The 18,159-nt window shown below is 44.0% G+C and overlaps 1 protein-coding gene across 1 annotated transcript in view; it reads left to right on the top strand.

Moving 5' to 3' along the window:
• GRAMD1B (GRAM domain containing 1B) overlaps nucleotides 1-18,159 on the top strand; it is a 169,606-nt gene that overhangs the window by 128,880 nt on the left and 22,567 nt on the right. Inside the window, 6 exon segments of the mRNA XM_043997300.1 lie at nucleotides 5,915-5,999; nucleotides 7,068-7,171; nucleotides 7,740-7,835; nucleotides 9,045-9,125; nucleotides 15,435-15,550; nucleotides 17,843-17,999. Of these exon segments, the coding sequence (XP_043853235.1) occupies nucleotides 5,915-5,999; nucleotides 7,068-7,171; nucleotides 7,740-7,835; nucleotides 9,045-9,125; nucleotides 15,435-15,550; nucleotides 17,843-17,999 (639 nt within the window).

Genomic DNA, 18,159 nt, shown 5'->3' with positions numbered 1-18,159 from the left:
GTATGTATTCAAGTGCATTAGGAATGTGCCCTTGTTTGTATGGCAAGGTCGTATTTGTCATTGTGGCAGGAGAATTATTCACTCAACATTTATTCAACTATTGTTTATTGAGCTCCTAGTATGTATAAAGCAGTCTGGGAAATAGACATATGTCACCAGAAATGTACAGAATCAGAACCAATAGATTTAGAGTAGAAGGGAATGTTACAAGCCATCTAGTCCAACTCCCTCATTTTATAGATTTGGCAGCCAAAACCCAGATCAGGAAAGTACCTTGAATAGGGTCCTACTCATAGTAAGGGGCAGAGGAAGATTTTGGAACTGGGTCCTTTGACTGCAGTGTTCTTTTCACTGTTGCCCCCCATATACTGATTTCTATGTATAAGATATGACTCCTGTTTTTAAGTGCCTTACAGTTTAGGAGATAAATTGATTGGCTGACTATCATGGGATTGTGTATGCACATGCATGTGTACCTTTGGAGACAGATAGAAGTTATATAGGGGGCAGAGGTGTGTGTGTAGGATTTAGTATTTGCTAACTGCCTTCACATTCCCTAATGTCCCAGCCCCGGTAAATACTATCCTATCTATTTCTGATGCTGCCAATTACTGGCCACCCTTAGATCCACCACCTCTTTGAGTGGTGTGGACTCTACCACACTTAAAGCTTCTAACTAACCCCCTTGACTCAGGAGGGACTGTGAAGGTCAAGGCATAGAAAGAGCAGGGATGCCCAGACTGTCTGAGAGGCCTGACTTTTTTCTGAGTGCCAGAGTCCTCCACTGAATCTCCTTAGTAATCTAGAATCCTCTGTACAAGCACCAACTTGGCACCTCTGTCCAGTGGTAGGTTTCTAGGCTTTTCTGCCCTCGTTTCTACCCTTGTCCCAGAGGCCTGACTTATCTGGCCTCAATTATCTCCATTCAGCTGGGCTCAAGCTTTGTTATCTTGAAGCTGCTGGAGATCTTGAAGCTAGGGAGTCCATCAATGTGATGTGCCAGAGAAAGAATGCTGCACTAGGAGTCTGGTGACCTGAGTTTTCTCATCCTGGTCCTCCCACTGAAATGTGGTGTGACTTGTGGTGGGCCACGCAACCTCCCCAGGCCTCAGTGTCCTCATTTGTAAAATGAAAGGGCTGGACTAGTTGAGTTCCGAGGTCCCTCCAGCTTGAAAACCCTAATTCTTTAAGACTCTTCGGAAAGTAGAGGTCTTTCTTCCCCCAGGTCCCCCACCTCTTCATTCTCCCTGGCTTGAAATAAGCCTTGATAGATTCCTGACCATTCCTAGGGCTCCACTGTCACTGGGAAGCTGGTGGATGGGGTTGGTGGGAGAGTAAACACAGCAAAAGAAGTGCTCAGCTCTTTGAGTCTCAGATTTCGGATTTCATCATCCGAGCAGCATCTCTGGTGCCTCCTTCTCCCCTCCCTCCACCTCAAGCTCTGGCCAACAACTTTCCTTTGCAGGAAACATCTGCTAGGGGAGGCTGGGCTGGGCTGGGGGTTATTGGAGGACATTGGCCAGGACCGTCCCACAGATCCTGTACTTTAAGTGTGTGTTTGGGGCTGTGTGTCCTGCCCTCCCTCCCTCATGCCCTACACAGGCAACTCTAACAAAGAAACTGTTTGCCGGTCAACCCGAGAAGAACAGGGACGGGTGGGGAGGACAGAGGAGAGGGGCTGAGGCTGTTCTTCTGGGTATGACCAGTGGCAGCTGCCCAGGGTGAGGGAAGGGAGTCACAGCTACTGTGCTGTTTTTTGTGCCTGGGTGACGAGACCGTACTTCCACCCAGCCCTCTGTGTACCTTGGAAGTGATAAGGCAGGAACTAAGGATTTGGGAATCTTACTCCATCAGGGTGCTTTGGATGAGCTCTGAGTCACCCTGTCATAAAGGCTTACAATGAACAGTGAGTCACTGGAGGGGCTGGCGCTTTGAACTCTCAAGCATGGCTGTACTCACTCCTAGTTCTGCCTGTGGAAACTACACCTGAGCTAGCCTTCTGGCTGGGGCCCGTCCTGCAGTGGATTTGGTACACGTATCACTTCTTTTGGCTCCCCAGTCTGCTGGGGATCTTTGGATCTTCGGATGGACTCTTAGAGTTACAATCACTACTCGCCGGGAGGAAGCGGTTCACCACACCTTTTCCAGGGAATTCCCAGGAGTGGAGGTCACCCACGTTGTGAGCGTCAGATGGGGAGAAGGGAGCTCGAAAGCGGGAGGCTGACCAGTGAGCCCATCCCGTGACGTGCTCTGATCACGCCCTGTTGACTGGGCAGACCTTGTGTTGAATAGGAGCCTGGGTGTGAAGGAAGAGTATAGGACGGTCACTGACCCTTTGCCTTCCAGCCTGAGGTCACTTTTCTACTGTTCAGTCCAGGCAAGACTGACTATTCACCCTGTGGACAGTGGGGGAAGGTAGCACCAAGGAGCTGGACAAACTAGGGTACCGGATGCTAGGGGAGCAATGGACTCTTTGACAGAATCTGGGGTTCACCGGAGCCTAATGTTGGCTCAGGAAAGTGAGTCTTTGCTGTGTTACCTACAGAGATTCAACAGCTTATCCACAGGCTGTGAACACTGGCATTGCCATGAATCCGAAGAAATCCCAGCAGTGAGTTTGCAACCTGATTATTTTCTGTCTGCCTCTATCACAGTTTCAGAATTCTTAGAATTTCTCATATTGTTGTGTTCTCCAAAGATTTACAGTACTGATAGAGAGGGTCTCGGTTCCCCTGCTCTTTGGACTTTTTAATGTCTGGGTGGAGGTGTAGCTAACTTTTGGAGGGAATAGCTCCAGGAATAAGAAGAGGGAAGATTAATGATAATGTACAAGTCATTCCCACTGGTGTATAATGCTTGAGGGTAAGCAGAGAAAAAAGAAAAGCAAAGAAAAGCTGCAATAATCTCTAGTGTACAGCTTCTTCTGGAGCAGTCCATGCCAATAAACCACAATGGCAGGCTAGTGAAATGAGTGCCCATGTTTGAAATGCTGAATTTTTGAGTCTTTACCCCCTGGCTTTTGCTCCTGAAACTTATATATGAATTCCCCATTCCCCTACTCCTGAATCTGTAGGATTTTTGGAAAGAGAAGAGAGGAAGAGAAGAAGATAACTTGATTTGCCTATGGTTTGGGAAGTGTGGCTGGGCCTTCTATTCCTCCACACCTGTGGTGGTCATACTCGGTTATATGTTGGAAGTGGAAAGACCTGGGTGTGGAAGTAGGTGAAAAGAATTAAATCAAGATTTGGAGACCTGCAGCAGTTTGAATAAGTGTTCCTTGCTGGGAGTGGGGAGGAGGGGAATCCACCTGAATTGAGTTTGGGGCACACTGGTAAACTGCTGGTCTCCAGGGTGAGGCTAGTGTTCATCTCTTCAGATACGGTTACATAGAGTTTCAAGGCCTGTGGAGCTGGCGGACAGGGAGGCACCAGTGTGATCTTTTGGGACTTCTCTGTACCTTCACATGGACAAAGCTTAAGTATCTGCTTTCCATCTCTGTCCTGGACAGAACACTGGATTTAAATAGCAGCAAGTGGGAATTTGATTAGACATAAGCAAAACCTTTTTTATTGCAACGGTGATTAAACAAAGGCATGTGTGGAATTATTCCTGGAGAGCTGTCCCACAGAATCTCTTGAAGTCTTTTTTAGCCCTTGAATTTCGTGAAATGATGGTGTCTTCTTTAGGAATATTAACAAAAGACAACCATTCAAATTAGTTGAAATCCCTGAGGCTCTCACCTTTTGTAGAAAGCCTTCACGGAAACCACTGGGCCCTGGAGCTCAAGTCCTTCCAACACAGGGTTCATGAGCTCAGTCATAGGTTTGAACCTTGTCTGTGGTCATTTAGGCTTTCTTAGAGAAATAACAATTCCACAGTCTCACTGCAGACAGGTGTGGTTGAACACAAAAGAGACTGGAAGGGAAAGTGTTCAGGACCCCAAATGGTCCAGCTCCACCACTGGAAATGTAACTGAAAGTACATACCCTCAGGGCAGTGGAATGAATCTTATTTCCTAAATACAGCAGATTATGGAATCTGGACAGAAACAACTACTCACCTTGAGGGAAAGGACTATCTTGCCTTTTTTGTATCTCTAGCACTTAGCACTGTGCCTCATACATAATGAGTAGGTGCCAATTAAATGCTTCTTAATTCTTTTTATCCTTGTCTCTTGTAGGGATATTGTCCTTTGTTAAGTTGCATAGTTGCCTGTGTGTTTTCAGGGTTCTTGCCTATCATAGATTGGGATGTATGCCCCTAGAAGTCAGGGATGGTTTTAGTTTCAGTTTTTATATTCAGTGCTTTGCACATATGTGGTGTTTCAATGCTGTTGGTTTCTTGTTGATTAGACTATTTTGGTATTCTGTCTAGGAGGACTGTCAGGTATATTATAATGGTTACGCCTTTCATTTATAGGTTGGACTATGTAGTTGCTTAGGCCCTTTCCAAATATCAAAGTATGAATCTGTGGGATACTTTATTTTTTTTTAATTTTTTTTTTTTGCAGGGCAATGAGAGTTAAGTGACTTGCCCAGGGTCACACAGCTAAAGTCAAGTGTCTGAGGCTGAATTTGAACTCAGATCCTCCTGAATCCAGGGCCAGTGCATTATCTGTTGCGCCACCTAGCTGCCCCATTGGGATACTTTATTTTAAAGATATTGGGGTTAGTGGATAAAGCACCGGCCCTGGATTCAGGAGGACCTGAGTTCAAATCTGGACTCAGACACTTGACATCTACTAGCTGTGTGACCCTGAACAAGTCACTTAATCCTCATTGCCTCCCCCCCCCAAAAAAAAACCCTACTAAGATATTGGGGTTTGGAACTAAGGACTGAATCTGTAATTCTGTTTATAGTTTTCTTCTAGGCGAGAACTCCCTAGACCAGTGTAGATTTGTGTCTTCTCTATTATTTTGGGTATTAGAGAATTGATTAGACCAGGACTTCATAAACCTTTTCCACTCATGACCCCTTTTTGCCTGAGAAAGTTTTATGTGACCCTGGGTATATAGGTATATAAAATAGGTATACATAACCTTTTACTGTTGCCAAAAAATTTTTGCGACCCCCAAATTCAGTTATGTAACCCCATAGTTTAAGAAGCTAAGTCTTAAAGCTCTGGGAAATTACATGACTTGCCCAGGGTCACACAGTGTCATATCAGAGGTAGAACTTGAATTCAGGTCTTCTTAGCTCCAAAGCCTGTTCTTTATCCACTTTGTCACTGGTGATGAATTGCCTTTTAAATGAGGCTTAGGTTTTAGAATTTGCCAAACTGGCTTCCTAATTCAAGAGACCGGAAACTTGAAGGGTTAAGAGGTTGCTCACATCTCAGAAACATGGTCACTTTTCCAATTCCAAGTCTCTTTTTGCTATTTTTTTTAAAGACATGATAACTGTGCATGGAAAAGGCTATTGCTAATTGGGCATCAGGGTATTTGTCCCTTTCCTACACCTTGCTTTGAAGCTCGTTTCACATTCATGTCCCACCTTTGGGGGAGGGAGGTAAGAATCAGAATAACTTGAGAAGATAACTTAGGACTTCATGTTGCTTCTGGAGGGGTGCTTCACCTCTCTCCTTTCTGTTCTTAGCACGCAGGGTAAAGCTGTTCATAATGTGGGTACACTTGTCCTTGTTAGCTTTCTCTCAATATGGCCCTGGGAGGCAAAAAGTCTACTGTGCTTTTCTCTTTCTCTCCATCCCACCACCCCTCCTACTCCCTACTAAACCTCCTGCATAACTTGGCCTTGCTGTATCTGTTGGATATAAAAGCGTTTCATCCTTTCTTTCCTAAAAAAGGGGAAATTGCTCTCTGCTAACATGCCTTCCCTCTCTCCTGTACTCTGTACCTCTGGCCTCTCCAACTGCTTTCTCCTCTCATCCCCCTAACCATAACTGTTTGTCATGCAGGTATTAAGCCCAACTTACAAGCAGCGGAATGAAGACTTCAGGAAGCTTTTCAAGCAACTTCCTGACACAGAGCGTCTCATCGTTGGTAAGCCAGGAGTGACTCCCAAACGGCTCATTACCGAAGCTGCTTTACTAGAGAAAGAATACGGCCCTAAGCTGTTATGGTTACTAAATTACAGTGTACCAAAGCCTTGGAGTGGAAGAACATTAGGCTTACACTCAGAAGAGGCCCGTGGGCCTTGGGGAAGATATTTCGGTATTTTCAGGCAGAGTTCCCCCCATCCCCACCCCACCCCCCCAACCCTATGCTGGGAGATAAGTACAGTACTTTATAAACTTTAACTAGATGAACATTGTTGTTATTACTAATTATTATCAAACTGGAAACTCTTTTACTCACATCATTTCTACTTGGTTTGGATGGAGAGCCAGGGAGGGGGGGATTTATAGGGAGAAGGTTAGAGGGAAAAGTCGGGCAAGGAGGTTTGCTAGACTTTGATGGGCTCTCTGCTTGCAGCTTTCATGACTTAGTGGCTTACAACTGCCCCCTAGAATGGCTTCTACTTCTGTGAATGTTCCCATGGACTGGGGCAAATATAAAGGAACCTAGGCCTCCTGTCCCCAGTTCTCTTGCTTAATCAGAGGGATGTTCAGAACCTGTAAGCCCAGGAAGTATCTGCTGCTCCAAATCTTTTGGGAAACCACTCTGATCCTCTTCTAGGAGTTTCCTTGAGCCAGAATCCAACAGAATTGCACCCTGTATTGGGCCACACTTCCCTAGCACTCTGGCTGCTTCTGGATAGATAGCCCTTGAGGTAGAAACCTTCCTTTCTCCCCCAGCCATCCTCTCTCATGTCTGTCTTGTCTGTTACAGTCTCCAGATAGGTCTTCCTCTGTTTACCTAAGCCTCATGGATGGCTTCCCAAGACCTTCAAAGCATGAGATGCTGCATCCTTCCTGGGCCACTTGTTTGGGCACCTCTCCCATTCCTTGTCAGTGGTGGGAGGTTCTTATTTAGACCCAGATCATTATTTTCTCAGTTGACTAGGGTCCCTTGTGGATGGGGTGATGCATCTAAACTGCAGTGATTTGGCAGCTGTTTGCTGGGGGTGCTTCCTGCCTCTCACTTCCCCTCTTCTCTCTCCTGCCCTAGATTACTCATGTGCGCTCCAAAGAGACATTCTCCTCCAGGGCCGACTCTACCTCTCTGAAAATTGGATCTGTTTCTACAGCAACATCTTCCGCTGGGAAACTCTGGTAAATGCATGAGGCCCCATTCCCCTCTGGCTACAGTCCGTCAGGATCTCTCTACCTTAATTCCTGTGCTAATTATGTAACCCCATGCTCTGTCCTGGGCCTTAATATAGCCATAGAAATAAGCACATGGTGAAGAACTACAGGCCCCAAGTAAATTGAGTTTTCTTTATTTTATCCCCTTCCACATTTCTGTGGAATATGGGGAGGAACATTGTGCATATGAGGCAGGGAGAAGGAGGGACTTGGAGGAATGGAGATGGAGCCTATGAAAATGTGGAAAACACAGAGAACCTAGAAAATACATTGGAGTGGGAGTCAGGAGGCTTGGGTTCTGGTCCCTGACATGTCAGTAATTAGCTGTGTTAATTACTATGGCCCAAATTCTGTTTCCTCACCTTTAAATTGAGAGGGTTGAACTAGATGAGATCTAGGATCCCTTTCAGATCTAGATGCATGTGGCGGATGATCTCACTTAGTCTTTTCTAGTGCTGTTGGACAACTCTCTGCCAAATTGTATTAATGTCCTTTTTTCCTTCTTCCTTCTTCTCTGGTCTTGTGGGTACCCCAGCTAACAGTGCGATTGAAAGACATCTGCTCCATGACTAAAGAAAAAACAGCCCGACTCATTCCCAATGCAATCCAAGTTTGCACAGACACTGAAAAGGTAAAGTTAATGTCGTTCCTGAGGGCCTTTTTTACCCACCTGCCTCCAGTTATCTCTCTGTTACCTCTCTCCCCACCTCTGCATCAATGGGAAGAACATGTTTCTGATGTTACCATAACAGGAGTAGAGGGAGAACACTATGACAGCCTGGAGGCAGGAGCAGGAGGCAGATGAGCTGATAGGTTGGCTTGGGGGGGAGGTGGGGTGCAGGCAAGGGGAGGCAGAGAGCTCTTAGGTAAAGTCAGTTAACACTCCTATGGATGGGTCCTGCCCAGATAAGGCCTACCCTCTGCCAGACTAAATGGGCTGATTTCTATGCATGTTCAGTCATCTTAGGTCTTCAGAACAATTGATATGATCACTGACCTTTAACTAGGACATGAAGATTAATGAATGGGATTAAGAGAGGAGTCAGACTCCTGCTAAGGAGCTAGAGAAATCCAAAGATTCCTAAGGGCCTGGCTCACAGCTCTTCATAGTGGATAGTAGAGGCTCAGGGTTTCTCTCTCTGGTTTGCCATTTCACTCCACCCTTTTGTTCTCCCCAGTGGGAAGTGGGAGAGTTTGAGAGTTAGAAGAAAGTCAAATTCTAGGTAGCTGTTCTTCGTGAATGAAAGGGAGGTTGGCTTATAATAGAGATTGGTCATTCTTAGTTATCCAGATTCTAACTGTGGTTTCTGGTATGTGTCCCCAGGCCCTGACACTCCCCTCCAAAATGTGTGTGTGTGTGTGTGTGTGTGTGTGTGTGTGTGAGAGAGAGAGAGAGAGAGAGAGAGAGAGAGAGAGAGAGAGAGAGATTATGGCTCAATGACCTTGCATAATACAATCCTACAAACATTTATTAAGCACCTGTTGTGTGCAAGGCACTGTACTAGTTGCTGGGGATATAAAGACAGAAGCAAAACACAAGGAATTCATATGGTAGTGCTGGAGTGGGGGGGATTTATTGTGCAATGCAACATGTGCAAAATAACTTTAGGGAGGAGAGAGTGTCATATTGCCTCTTGCTTGTGCTTGTATCCTCAGCGCTTTAGCCTGGCAAAACATGGACACTTGATAAATGGTTCATTCATTCATTCAAATTGGGAGTTAGTCATGTTTAGGTTCTGACAAATGGAACTTTTAGAGGTAGGAAGGCCAAGTAGCTGTTTTCCTTTTATCTACTTTTTTTGTGAACAGGCCTGTCTTTTCCTTTTCTCTCTCTTGCCAGCACTTTTTCACATCCTTCGGGGCCCGAGATAGGACATATATGATGATGTTCCGGCTCTGGCAGAATGCCCTCCTGGAAAAAGTAAGCATGCCTCCCTTCTTGCAGAGTGCTATATTTGCTATATAGGCCTCAGTTTCTTCATCTGTATGAGAAGAATAATACTTTGCCCTCAGAGAGCTGGCCTTGGAGTAAAGAAAATCTGGGTTCAAATCTGGGTAACCTCTGACCCATACTGACTTTGTGACCCTGGACAAATCACTTAGTGCACCATGAAACTCCCAGAAATTATCATTTGCTGAGAAAGTGGTGATTTGCATTGGGAAAGGAAATTCTTCACCAAGAGTTCCTTAAGATAATGAAATCATAGGTCCAGTAAAAACCAAAACCCAAATTCCAAACTTTCCCTGCCTAGCTAAGAAGACTGTCCTGAGAATCCCATGCACATATTTAAATGTTTTGTAAATGGTGGTATTAAGTCATTTTTCAGTTGTGTTTGACTATGACCTGATTTGAGGTTTTCTTGCAGAGATGCTGGAGTGATTTGCCATTTGCTTCTCCAGCTCATTTTATAGATGAGGAAACTGAGGAAGAGAAGGTTAAATGACTTGCCCAGGGTCATACTGCTAGTAAGTATCTAAGGCCAGATTTGAACTCAGGAAGAGAAGTCTTTCTGACTCCAGACCTGGTGCTCTGTCCACAGTACCACCTAGCTGCCCTTTGTAAATGGTAAAGCAGTATAAATGTCAGCTGTCATCTGCCTTGTTATCATTAGGAGGCCCACGTAGAGAAGACCTGTCTGGCCAAGAGGGAACATTCTGTAGTAAAAGGAATACTGCACTTAGAGTCAAGAAGGAAGTGGATTTGAGTCTGACTTCTAATACTTTATAGTCATGTGAACATGGGCAAGTAAATCACTTAACCTCTTCCTCCTGGAGATAAGAAGTCCTTTAAGAAGCAAATTCAAGCAGTAGTGGGCAGGGATCCAAAGACCACCACATTCCAATCTAACCTCCTCTGAGGCCCCAGGGAGCAGAACAGGGAGGGACTAATGGATGGGAATTCTAAGGAAACAGGTTCCAGATAATTTTGAGAGCAGTCCAACAATTCAGTAGCTTCGGTTTTTGTGTTCTTCTGTGGGAGTGAGCTCATTGCTGAAGTTGTACAGGCAGAGGCTGCCTAAGATGTTGTAGGGAGAAGTCCTTCTTAGGTCAAGAGATTTAAACAGATGCACTCCAAGGCTTCTTCCCACTCAAGCCTATGATTTCCTTTAGGATACTGGACCCTGTGTCAGGAGAGACCTGGGTTTAAATCCCACCTTTAATACTTAACTAGCTGAATGACATTGGACAAGTCACATAACTTCTCTGAGGCTCATCTATAAATTAGGGGGCAGGACAGAGGAATATTACCTCCCTTGAAGATATTGAGGATAAAATGAAGTAAAACATTGAAAGGTTTTTTCAAACCTTAAAAGTGTCATATAAATATCAGTTCTTTTTATTCACCTAGGATCAAAATCTGGCTGCTTTTGTCTTGTCCTGAATATATCTTTCTCACGTTGTTCTAAGAAGCCTCAAAACTGGAACTAAAAAATTGGTTATTAGACAGTTACTGGAAGAATTTAAATGAATATTGAAAGTATCATTCCCCAGAATTTGAGGGAGAAGTCAAATCAAACCAAGTCAAAAGGCATTTATTAATGGCTTATTTATGTGCTGGGCACTGAGCTAATAAGCACTGGGAATACAAAAACAAGCAGAAAGATACTGCCTGCCTTCAAGGACCTTATATTCTAATGAGGGGGAGGAGGGAAAAGCACAAAAAAGGAAGCTGAAAAGGGGTGAAGGTGGAGGTGGAGAAAGGCAGGATAGAGGAAGTCTATAGAGATAAGAGTGGAACACAGAGAGAAAAGGAGACAGAGTTGGTCTAGACATTTTCCTTAAAATGGAAGAAGTTCTGGGAAGAACCAGCCAATCAGAGAAAGGAGTGGATTGTCTTCTAGAAGATCAGAGATGGAGTTAGCTTTTAGGGTGAGGAGGTTGTTATGTAGTGGTAGAGAAAGTCCAGAGAGAGATGAGCAGAATCTGCAGAGGAATGAAGTCACGGCTGGTTTGGATGCTTACTTTAAAACAGAAGTCTGCATAGACCATATATGTCATCTTAGGCCAGTCGTTGCCCTGAGTTGAATACCCATTGGCTACAGGAATCTGTCCTAGAACTCAGGAGAAATATGTACAGGATGCTAGCATGGGGGAAGTTATAAATAAAGAAGAACCCACAGTCCTTGCCCGTAGAGGAAGCCTTAGTTTCCTGAGACAGACACCTACCTGTCCATGGGAAAGGCCAAAGGAAATATACAAACAAAACAAATAAGTACATTATGAATTCAACAAATACCTGTCGAACGCCCATATTTGAGGCAAGGGATTTAAGTGCAGAGAGACATAGAAAGATAATTAGAGACATTGCCTTCATAGAGCTGTCAGTTTAGCATGGTAATAAGTCCTACACTAATAACTTTAATAAGAATAACTGCCATTTTTATAGTGGATTAAGGTTTTCAATGTACTTTGCATATATTCTCTCATTTAATTCAAAACAGAATATGATCACTGCATAAGGGAAGTACACACCACAACCAAGATGGGGTGAGAGAGTTTATAGGAAAGAACAGTCACTTCTGATTGAGGGAATAAGGGGTGGCTTCATTAAGGAGATGGCATTTGAACCATGAAGGTGGATAGCATTTCAGTAGGCATAGATGACCAGTGAGGAGGTATTATGGATATTGGATGGCATAAGTAAAGATGTGAAATTGAGAAAGGAATGGATTATAAGGGGATCATCTCTAGTAATCCAGTTTAACTGGAGCCTAGAGGGATGTAGAGTATGCTATGACTAGGAAAGTAGGTTGGCTCCTCATTGTGGAAGGCCTTGAATTCCAATTTAAGGGGCTCAGCTTGATTTATTCAGTAGGTAGAAGATCTTAGTCATTAAGCATTTATTAAGCTCTTACTGTGTGCCAGAAGCAGCTACGTGGTATGGTGGATAGAGCATCAGGACTGGAGTTAGAAAGACCTGACTTCAAATTTGGCTTCAGATACTTGGTAGCTGTATGGCCCTGGGCATACACTTAACCTTATTCACTTCAGTTTCCTCCATCTGTAAAATGATCTGGAGCAGGAAATGGCAATCCACTCCAGCATCTTTGTCAAGGAGACTCCACATGGGGTTACAAGGAGTTGGACAGGACTGAAATGACTGAACAAAACAGCATGTGCCAGGCACTGTGCTAAGTGCCGGGGATAGAAATACAAATAAAAACAAAGACAGCCTTGCCTTCAGGGAAGCTGAAAGAAGGGATGGGGAAGAAGCACCCAGCAAGGGGGTGTGGGGGCGGGGGAGAGGTGGGAGAGTTTCAGAGGATTTCAAAAGCAGTGTAGCTGCCTTTGAAGAGGAGGAGAAAAACTGCATGGAACCCTTTTTTAAAATAAAGGTCCTGGAACCCATGGTTCTGCCCTCCAGCTAGAGAGTCTGATCAGAAGGGCAGAGGGCACTGATGTGTGAGTATGAGGCAAATACAGTCTTGACACATGAGATTTCCCACTGCTGAATTTCCTAGGGAGGGAAGGCATGGTGGAGAGGTCCAGAAGTCCCCAAACATGATCTTCTGAAAGTTAATAAATGCCTTCACAAAAGAACCCCAAATAGAACTCTGATTCACAGATTTGTTCAATGAGAACCATAAGTAGGGGTGAGGGGCAGGACTTAGCTTTGGCCCAAGGCTCTGAAATTTAGAGGGCATTGATAACACTTGTTACTTCTTCAAAGGTAAAGAGTTTAGCTTAACCATCTAGTTAGCCAGACTCATTAGTTTAAAAAGGAAACAGCTGGATGGCTGATTTCCCTTCCTTCCCTACTCCCTGTGCCCTTACCCAACCTTACCAACCTCCTCCCTCGTCCAGTGTTGTCCTCCCTAGCAGTAGTAACCTTGCATTCTCGAATTCCTTCCCCTCCTCCATGGGGTTCGTTTCCCAATGTCTGGGTCACCCACTCCACCTTTCATGCAGCTTGATCTCAGAAGTGTTAGTCATAGCTCAGTGCTAAATTATTTTCTTCCTGTCTTCCCTATAGAGTCCTAACCTTAGACTTTAAGTTCTATATCAGTTACCAAATTTGATTAGTTAAGTAGGCTTCATTAGGGAAGGAGGGGGTAGATATGAGTTAAGGACTGACGCAACAAAAAAGAAGAAAGAAATGAACCATCCCAGATATATGGAATATGTGAAAAAACGCTAAATAAACAAAATAGTTGATGGATCCCCCTCCTTCCCCTCCCCACTTTGTGCGGGATTTCCTTGAGAGCATGTCAGATATCAGACGTGTAGGTAAGGCATTCCCCCTAGCCTCAGAGGCAGTTTGTTGATGCTCCCTAAAATCCCAAGCTGTACACATAGGTAGGAAAAATTGATGTTTCTGTCTTTACAACCAGCTTCTCTCCATTTGTGGAAATGACCATGCTCAAGGTTTAGAGGGAGCGCTAAATGTGGGACTAGTGTCTCTACACATTATTAAAAGTAATACCTTTGGGGGCAGCTAGGTGGTACAGTGGAGAGAACACCAACCCTGGAGTCAGGAGGACCCGAGTTCAAATCCGGCCTCAGACACTTAACACTTACTAGCCGTGTGACCCTGGGAAAGTCACTTAACCCCAATTGCCTCACTAAAAAAAACCAAAAACCTTTGTGGGGGCAGCTTGGTGATGCAGTGGATAAAGCACCATCCCTGAATTCAAGAGGACCTGAGTTCAAATGCGGCTCAGACACTTGGCACTTACTAGCTGTGTGACTCTGGGCAAGTCACTTAACCCTCATTGCCCCACAAAAAGAAAGAAAAGAAAAATAATAACTTTGGTTTGATCAGATGTCTAATTTCTAGTGCTCCCTTCCTCCTTTGCCTTCTGCCTCCCCCACCCACCCCCCATCCCCTTCCTCCCTTCTCCTACTCTCCCAAGCCTCAGAATCAGAGAACATAAACATTTGGTCAAATGAAATAACATATGTAAAGTGTTCTATAAATGCCAGCTACAGTTTTTATTATCTTCCTTCAGTCAGCTCACTCAACAGTCCTCCTCTCTCACCCACCCACCCCTGTCCCAACCCACTTTTCCTTTCTCTACCAGAGATATTAAAGTCCATGAGAACCAAGCTAAAGCAGCACTGGGCAAGGAGCCAAAGACCACTGTATTCCTGTTATACCCGCTTTGTGGCGGCCCCCAGAGAACACAACAGAGACCAATGGATGGGAGTTATAGGGGAGAGGGTTCCAGCTCATCATAAGGAACCAACATCTTCAGAATTAGATCTGTCCAGCTCATCACAGAGGGTGTTCTAGGCAGACAGAGGCTGACATGACTACCTGTCAAGGATTTTATAAAGGGGATTCCTTCTTGAGTGGGAGATTTAACCAGAGGTGTCCTCAGATCTCTTTTCAACTCTTAAGCTTCAATTTTCTTTCCCACTAACTTCTGAGTTCATGAAATCATTAGAGTTGGGAAAAAACCCTGCTTAATCCAAACAATACCTGAGCAGGCATCCCCTTTACAATATTATTGACAAGGATTCGTACAACTTCCACAAATATCACGGTCCCATTCTGTAACAGAATTCTCTAGATGTGCTTCAACCATACCAGAATACATTAGGTCTATCACCTCCTTTATTTTTAGCTCTATTCCTCTCCTTATACTAATTAAGATCGCCTAATTATATATAGTTGTTGTGTCAGACTATTGATTTGGATTGAGCTTTTGGTCTATTAAAACCCTCAGGCCCTGTTGTCTCTAGCATCCTATATGCTTTTGACTTTTTTAATCCATGTGGAACTCAACATTTATCTTTTTAGATCATGTGCATAATTCTAGCCTGTCTACAAGCTGTTTTTGGATCCTGCTTTTCTCATCGCAACATATTAACTGCCCTTCTCAGCTTCTTGACATCTTCACATTTGCTAAGCAAACTACTTGTACCTTTTTCTAAGTCAAATTTGATAAATTTCTTTGAGGTCTCAGGATTACTTTTGCAAATGTCCTTCATTATTGGTGTACTGTTCAACATAGTTAAATTAGCCCCTTCCTTCATCCTCATTGTAGGGAATGAAAGGTCATTTGTGACCAGAAATAAAACAGCAAGAAGCAGGGACACTCCCAGAGAGGAGAGAGAGGGGCGTTATCTGGCAAATAATCTTTTCCTTGGCTACCAAGGTTATGACTCCTCTTGGGCATGGTGGTAGGTAGTCAGATTCTTCCTTCTCCATCAAAGAGAGCAGTTTTCTGCTTGGTGAGTGAAAGCCTGAAGAAAGGTATAAGGATTCTATTTCCCCCCCATCTAGCCCCTGTGTCCCAAGGAGCTGTGGCACTTTGTCCATCAGTGTTATGGAAACGAACTGGGCCTGACCAGTGACGATGAGGACTACGTGCCCCCAGATGATGACTTCAACACGATGGGGTGAGTGAGGGACCAATAGCCAACTAGATGGCAGAATTGGGTCCTTTCCTCAATGTTTTTTTCTTACCTTGCTGTTGTGACATCCTTGGGTGGAGCCCAAACATGTAAAATAATGTTGGAGTAGATCAATAAGTCAATAGAGGGGATTTCTACTCTGACACAGATGGAACCAGATGGCCTCCAGAGTCCTTTCTAATTCTAAATTACTTGACTCTTCCATATTTTCTAGCTGTAATATAAATGAATAAGTGAAAGGGCACTTATTAAATGTTTTCTATGTGCCAAGCACTGTGCTAAGGGCTGGGGACACAAACACACATAGGGAAGTCAGTCTCTTCCCTTAAAGAGCTTATATTCTAATGGGGAGAACTTAAAAGGAGAATGTGGTGGTGGGGGGAAGGGAGTATTTGGAGGATAACTGTGGCTGTAGGAGATTAAAATGGCACATGCCACATAGTTTTCAGGGACAGTGGCAGAGTAAATTTGATTGTAGTTCATGGTTCCAGACCTTGGGAGGTGAAGAAGAGGGAGGAGAGAAGCAAGGCAAAGAGGAAATAGAGATTGAGTAATTTCCCGGGGGAGGAAATAAAAAGGGTACCTGTAAAAATAAGAAATGCTAGTGATATGAAGGAGAGTCAAGACTGAAGTAAAGCATGGCTAGGATTTTCCTTTAATAGTAGTCTGGGAGAGGCATTCAGGAGAGCAGGGCCTTAAGGCAGACATTTCTCCAGGGTGGTAAGGCCATGGAGGATAGTCAGGAATAACACCTTTTCTTTTCTTTTCTTTTCTTTCTTTTTTTTTTTTGTGGGGCAATGAGGATTAAGTGACTTGCCCAGGGTCACACAGCTACTAAGTGTCAAGTGTCTGAGGCCAGATTTGAACTCAGGTCCTCCTGAATCCAGGGCTGGTGCTTCATCTACTGCGCCACCTAGCTGCCCCAGGAATAACATCTTGTGAATCTGTGGTCCTCAATGGTCATCATGGTACTTGGGGAGGAGATGCTGCCTTTCAGGAGAACTGCTAAGAAGTCAATCAAATTGGCTAATTTCCAAGTCATTGATTATGTATCAGTTAGTTGGTGACTGACTGATACATAATCAATGACTTGGAAATTAGCCGTTCTGAGGGGAAGATGTAAATAAAGGAGCATAACTGCCTATACTCTGAGACCCCCAGATCTAGTGGGAGATATAGAACATAGACTTTAAAATGACTTATGAATATACCTCCACTAAAATCCTACTGCAGTGCATCATCAAGGTATGGAAATAATCCTGAATTCTTGAAGGCTACATTTGCCCAAACATAGGTTTCTACAGACTTTACCAGGCTGTAATGAGTTTGAGTAAGGGACCATCAAGAGACTCTGGATTTGACATCCAAGGACCAACCTTGTTAAATTTGGAAAGACACTGGAAAATAATAAAATAATTTTTAAAAAAATTTGGAAAGGCATATTACTATAAGATTGGCCCCTGGCTGATCAGTGTTTTCAACCACAACTCAAAGGTTATCTACTAAGATATGGAGGTACTGTGATCTGCAGTGCTGGAGAGAAAACCCAAATGGATGAAATCACAGATCCTTGAAGAAGGAACACCCCAGAAAGTAAAGTACAAACTGATATAGTACAAAGGAGGAAGACTAGTATAATGGAAAGACTTAGATTCAGAAAACCTAATCTCAGTTCTGCTGTGTGACCTTAGGCAAATCATTTAACCTCTTTAGTCTTCTGCATCTGCAAAATGGGAATAACAATTCTTCCACTACCTGCCTTAATGGTTTGTTTTGAATGGTACACTTTATAAAAGAAAAAAGTGCTATAGAAATGTGAGTTATTAGTGGAGATGTTGATGCCCAGGGTAGGAAAAGCGTGAGTAAAAATTATCAGAAAATTTGATAATAAAGCCAATGAAAAGGAGTACTGTCTGGTGGACATATGTTTCCAGCCAGAAATTTAAAAATGTATAGGGACTGGTAGAGAGGACAAATGAGGATATTTTAAGTTAGAGACAGGAGAATATGTGAGTCCAGGAAAGATATCCCAGGGAAAAATAGTATGGTTGCACATGGACCTAGAGGTGGAAATAACATTCTAGGAAGAGTTCATTGTCAAGTTCCCCTTATTTTAAGGGAGGTGGTGGAATCATGGCTGAAGGATATTTTTGAATGGTCTGAGTCAGTCAGTCCTCCTGCCCTCTGGCCTTCTGGGAGGGTGGAAGAAGGAGATGAAGGGGGAACCTGGCTTGGTGGGCACTGATTGCCCTCTTCTTTCTCTCTGCCCTCATTCAGCTATTGTGAGGAACTCCCAGTAGAAGAGAATGAGGTGAATGACAGCTCCTCCAAAAGCAGCATAGAGACCAAGGCAGATGCCAGCCCACAGCTGCCGAAGAAATCTATCACCAACAGCACGTTGACTTCTACCGGAAGCAGCGAAGCCCCTGTCTCGGTATGGATTACAAGCCTTGTTCCTGCCCTTAACTTAGTGGGCCCTTTTCACTAACCTTGCTGAGTCAGCCTGGTTAGAGGTGATTGACCTGGAAAGTGAGTTGGAGTGGTAAATGTTTAACAACTGGCTTTCTAAAAAAAAAAAAAAAAGAAGAAGAAGA

This window comes from Dromiciops gliroides, chromosome 3 (assembly GCF_019393635.1).
Source record: "Dromiciops gliroides isolate mDroGli1 chromosome 3, mDroGli1.pri, whole genome shotgun sequence".
In the NCBI taxonomy this organism is placed as follows: domain Eukaryota; kingdom Metazoa; phylum Chordata; class Mammalia; order Microbiotheria; family Microbiotheriidae; genus Dromiciops; species Dromiciops gliroides.
This window is presented reverse-complemented; position numbering and strand designations above follow the sequence as displayed.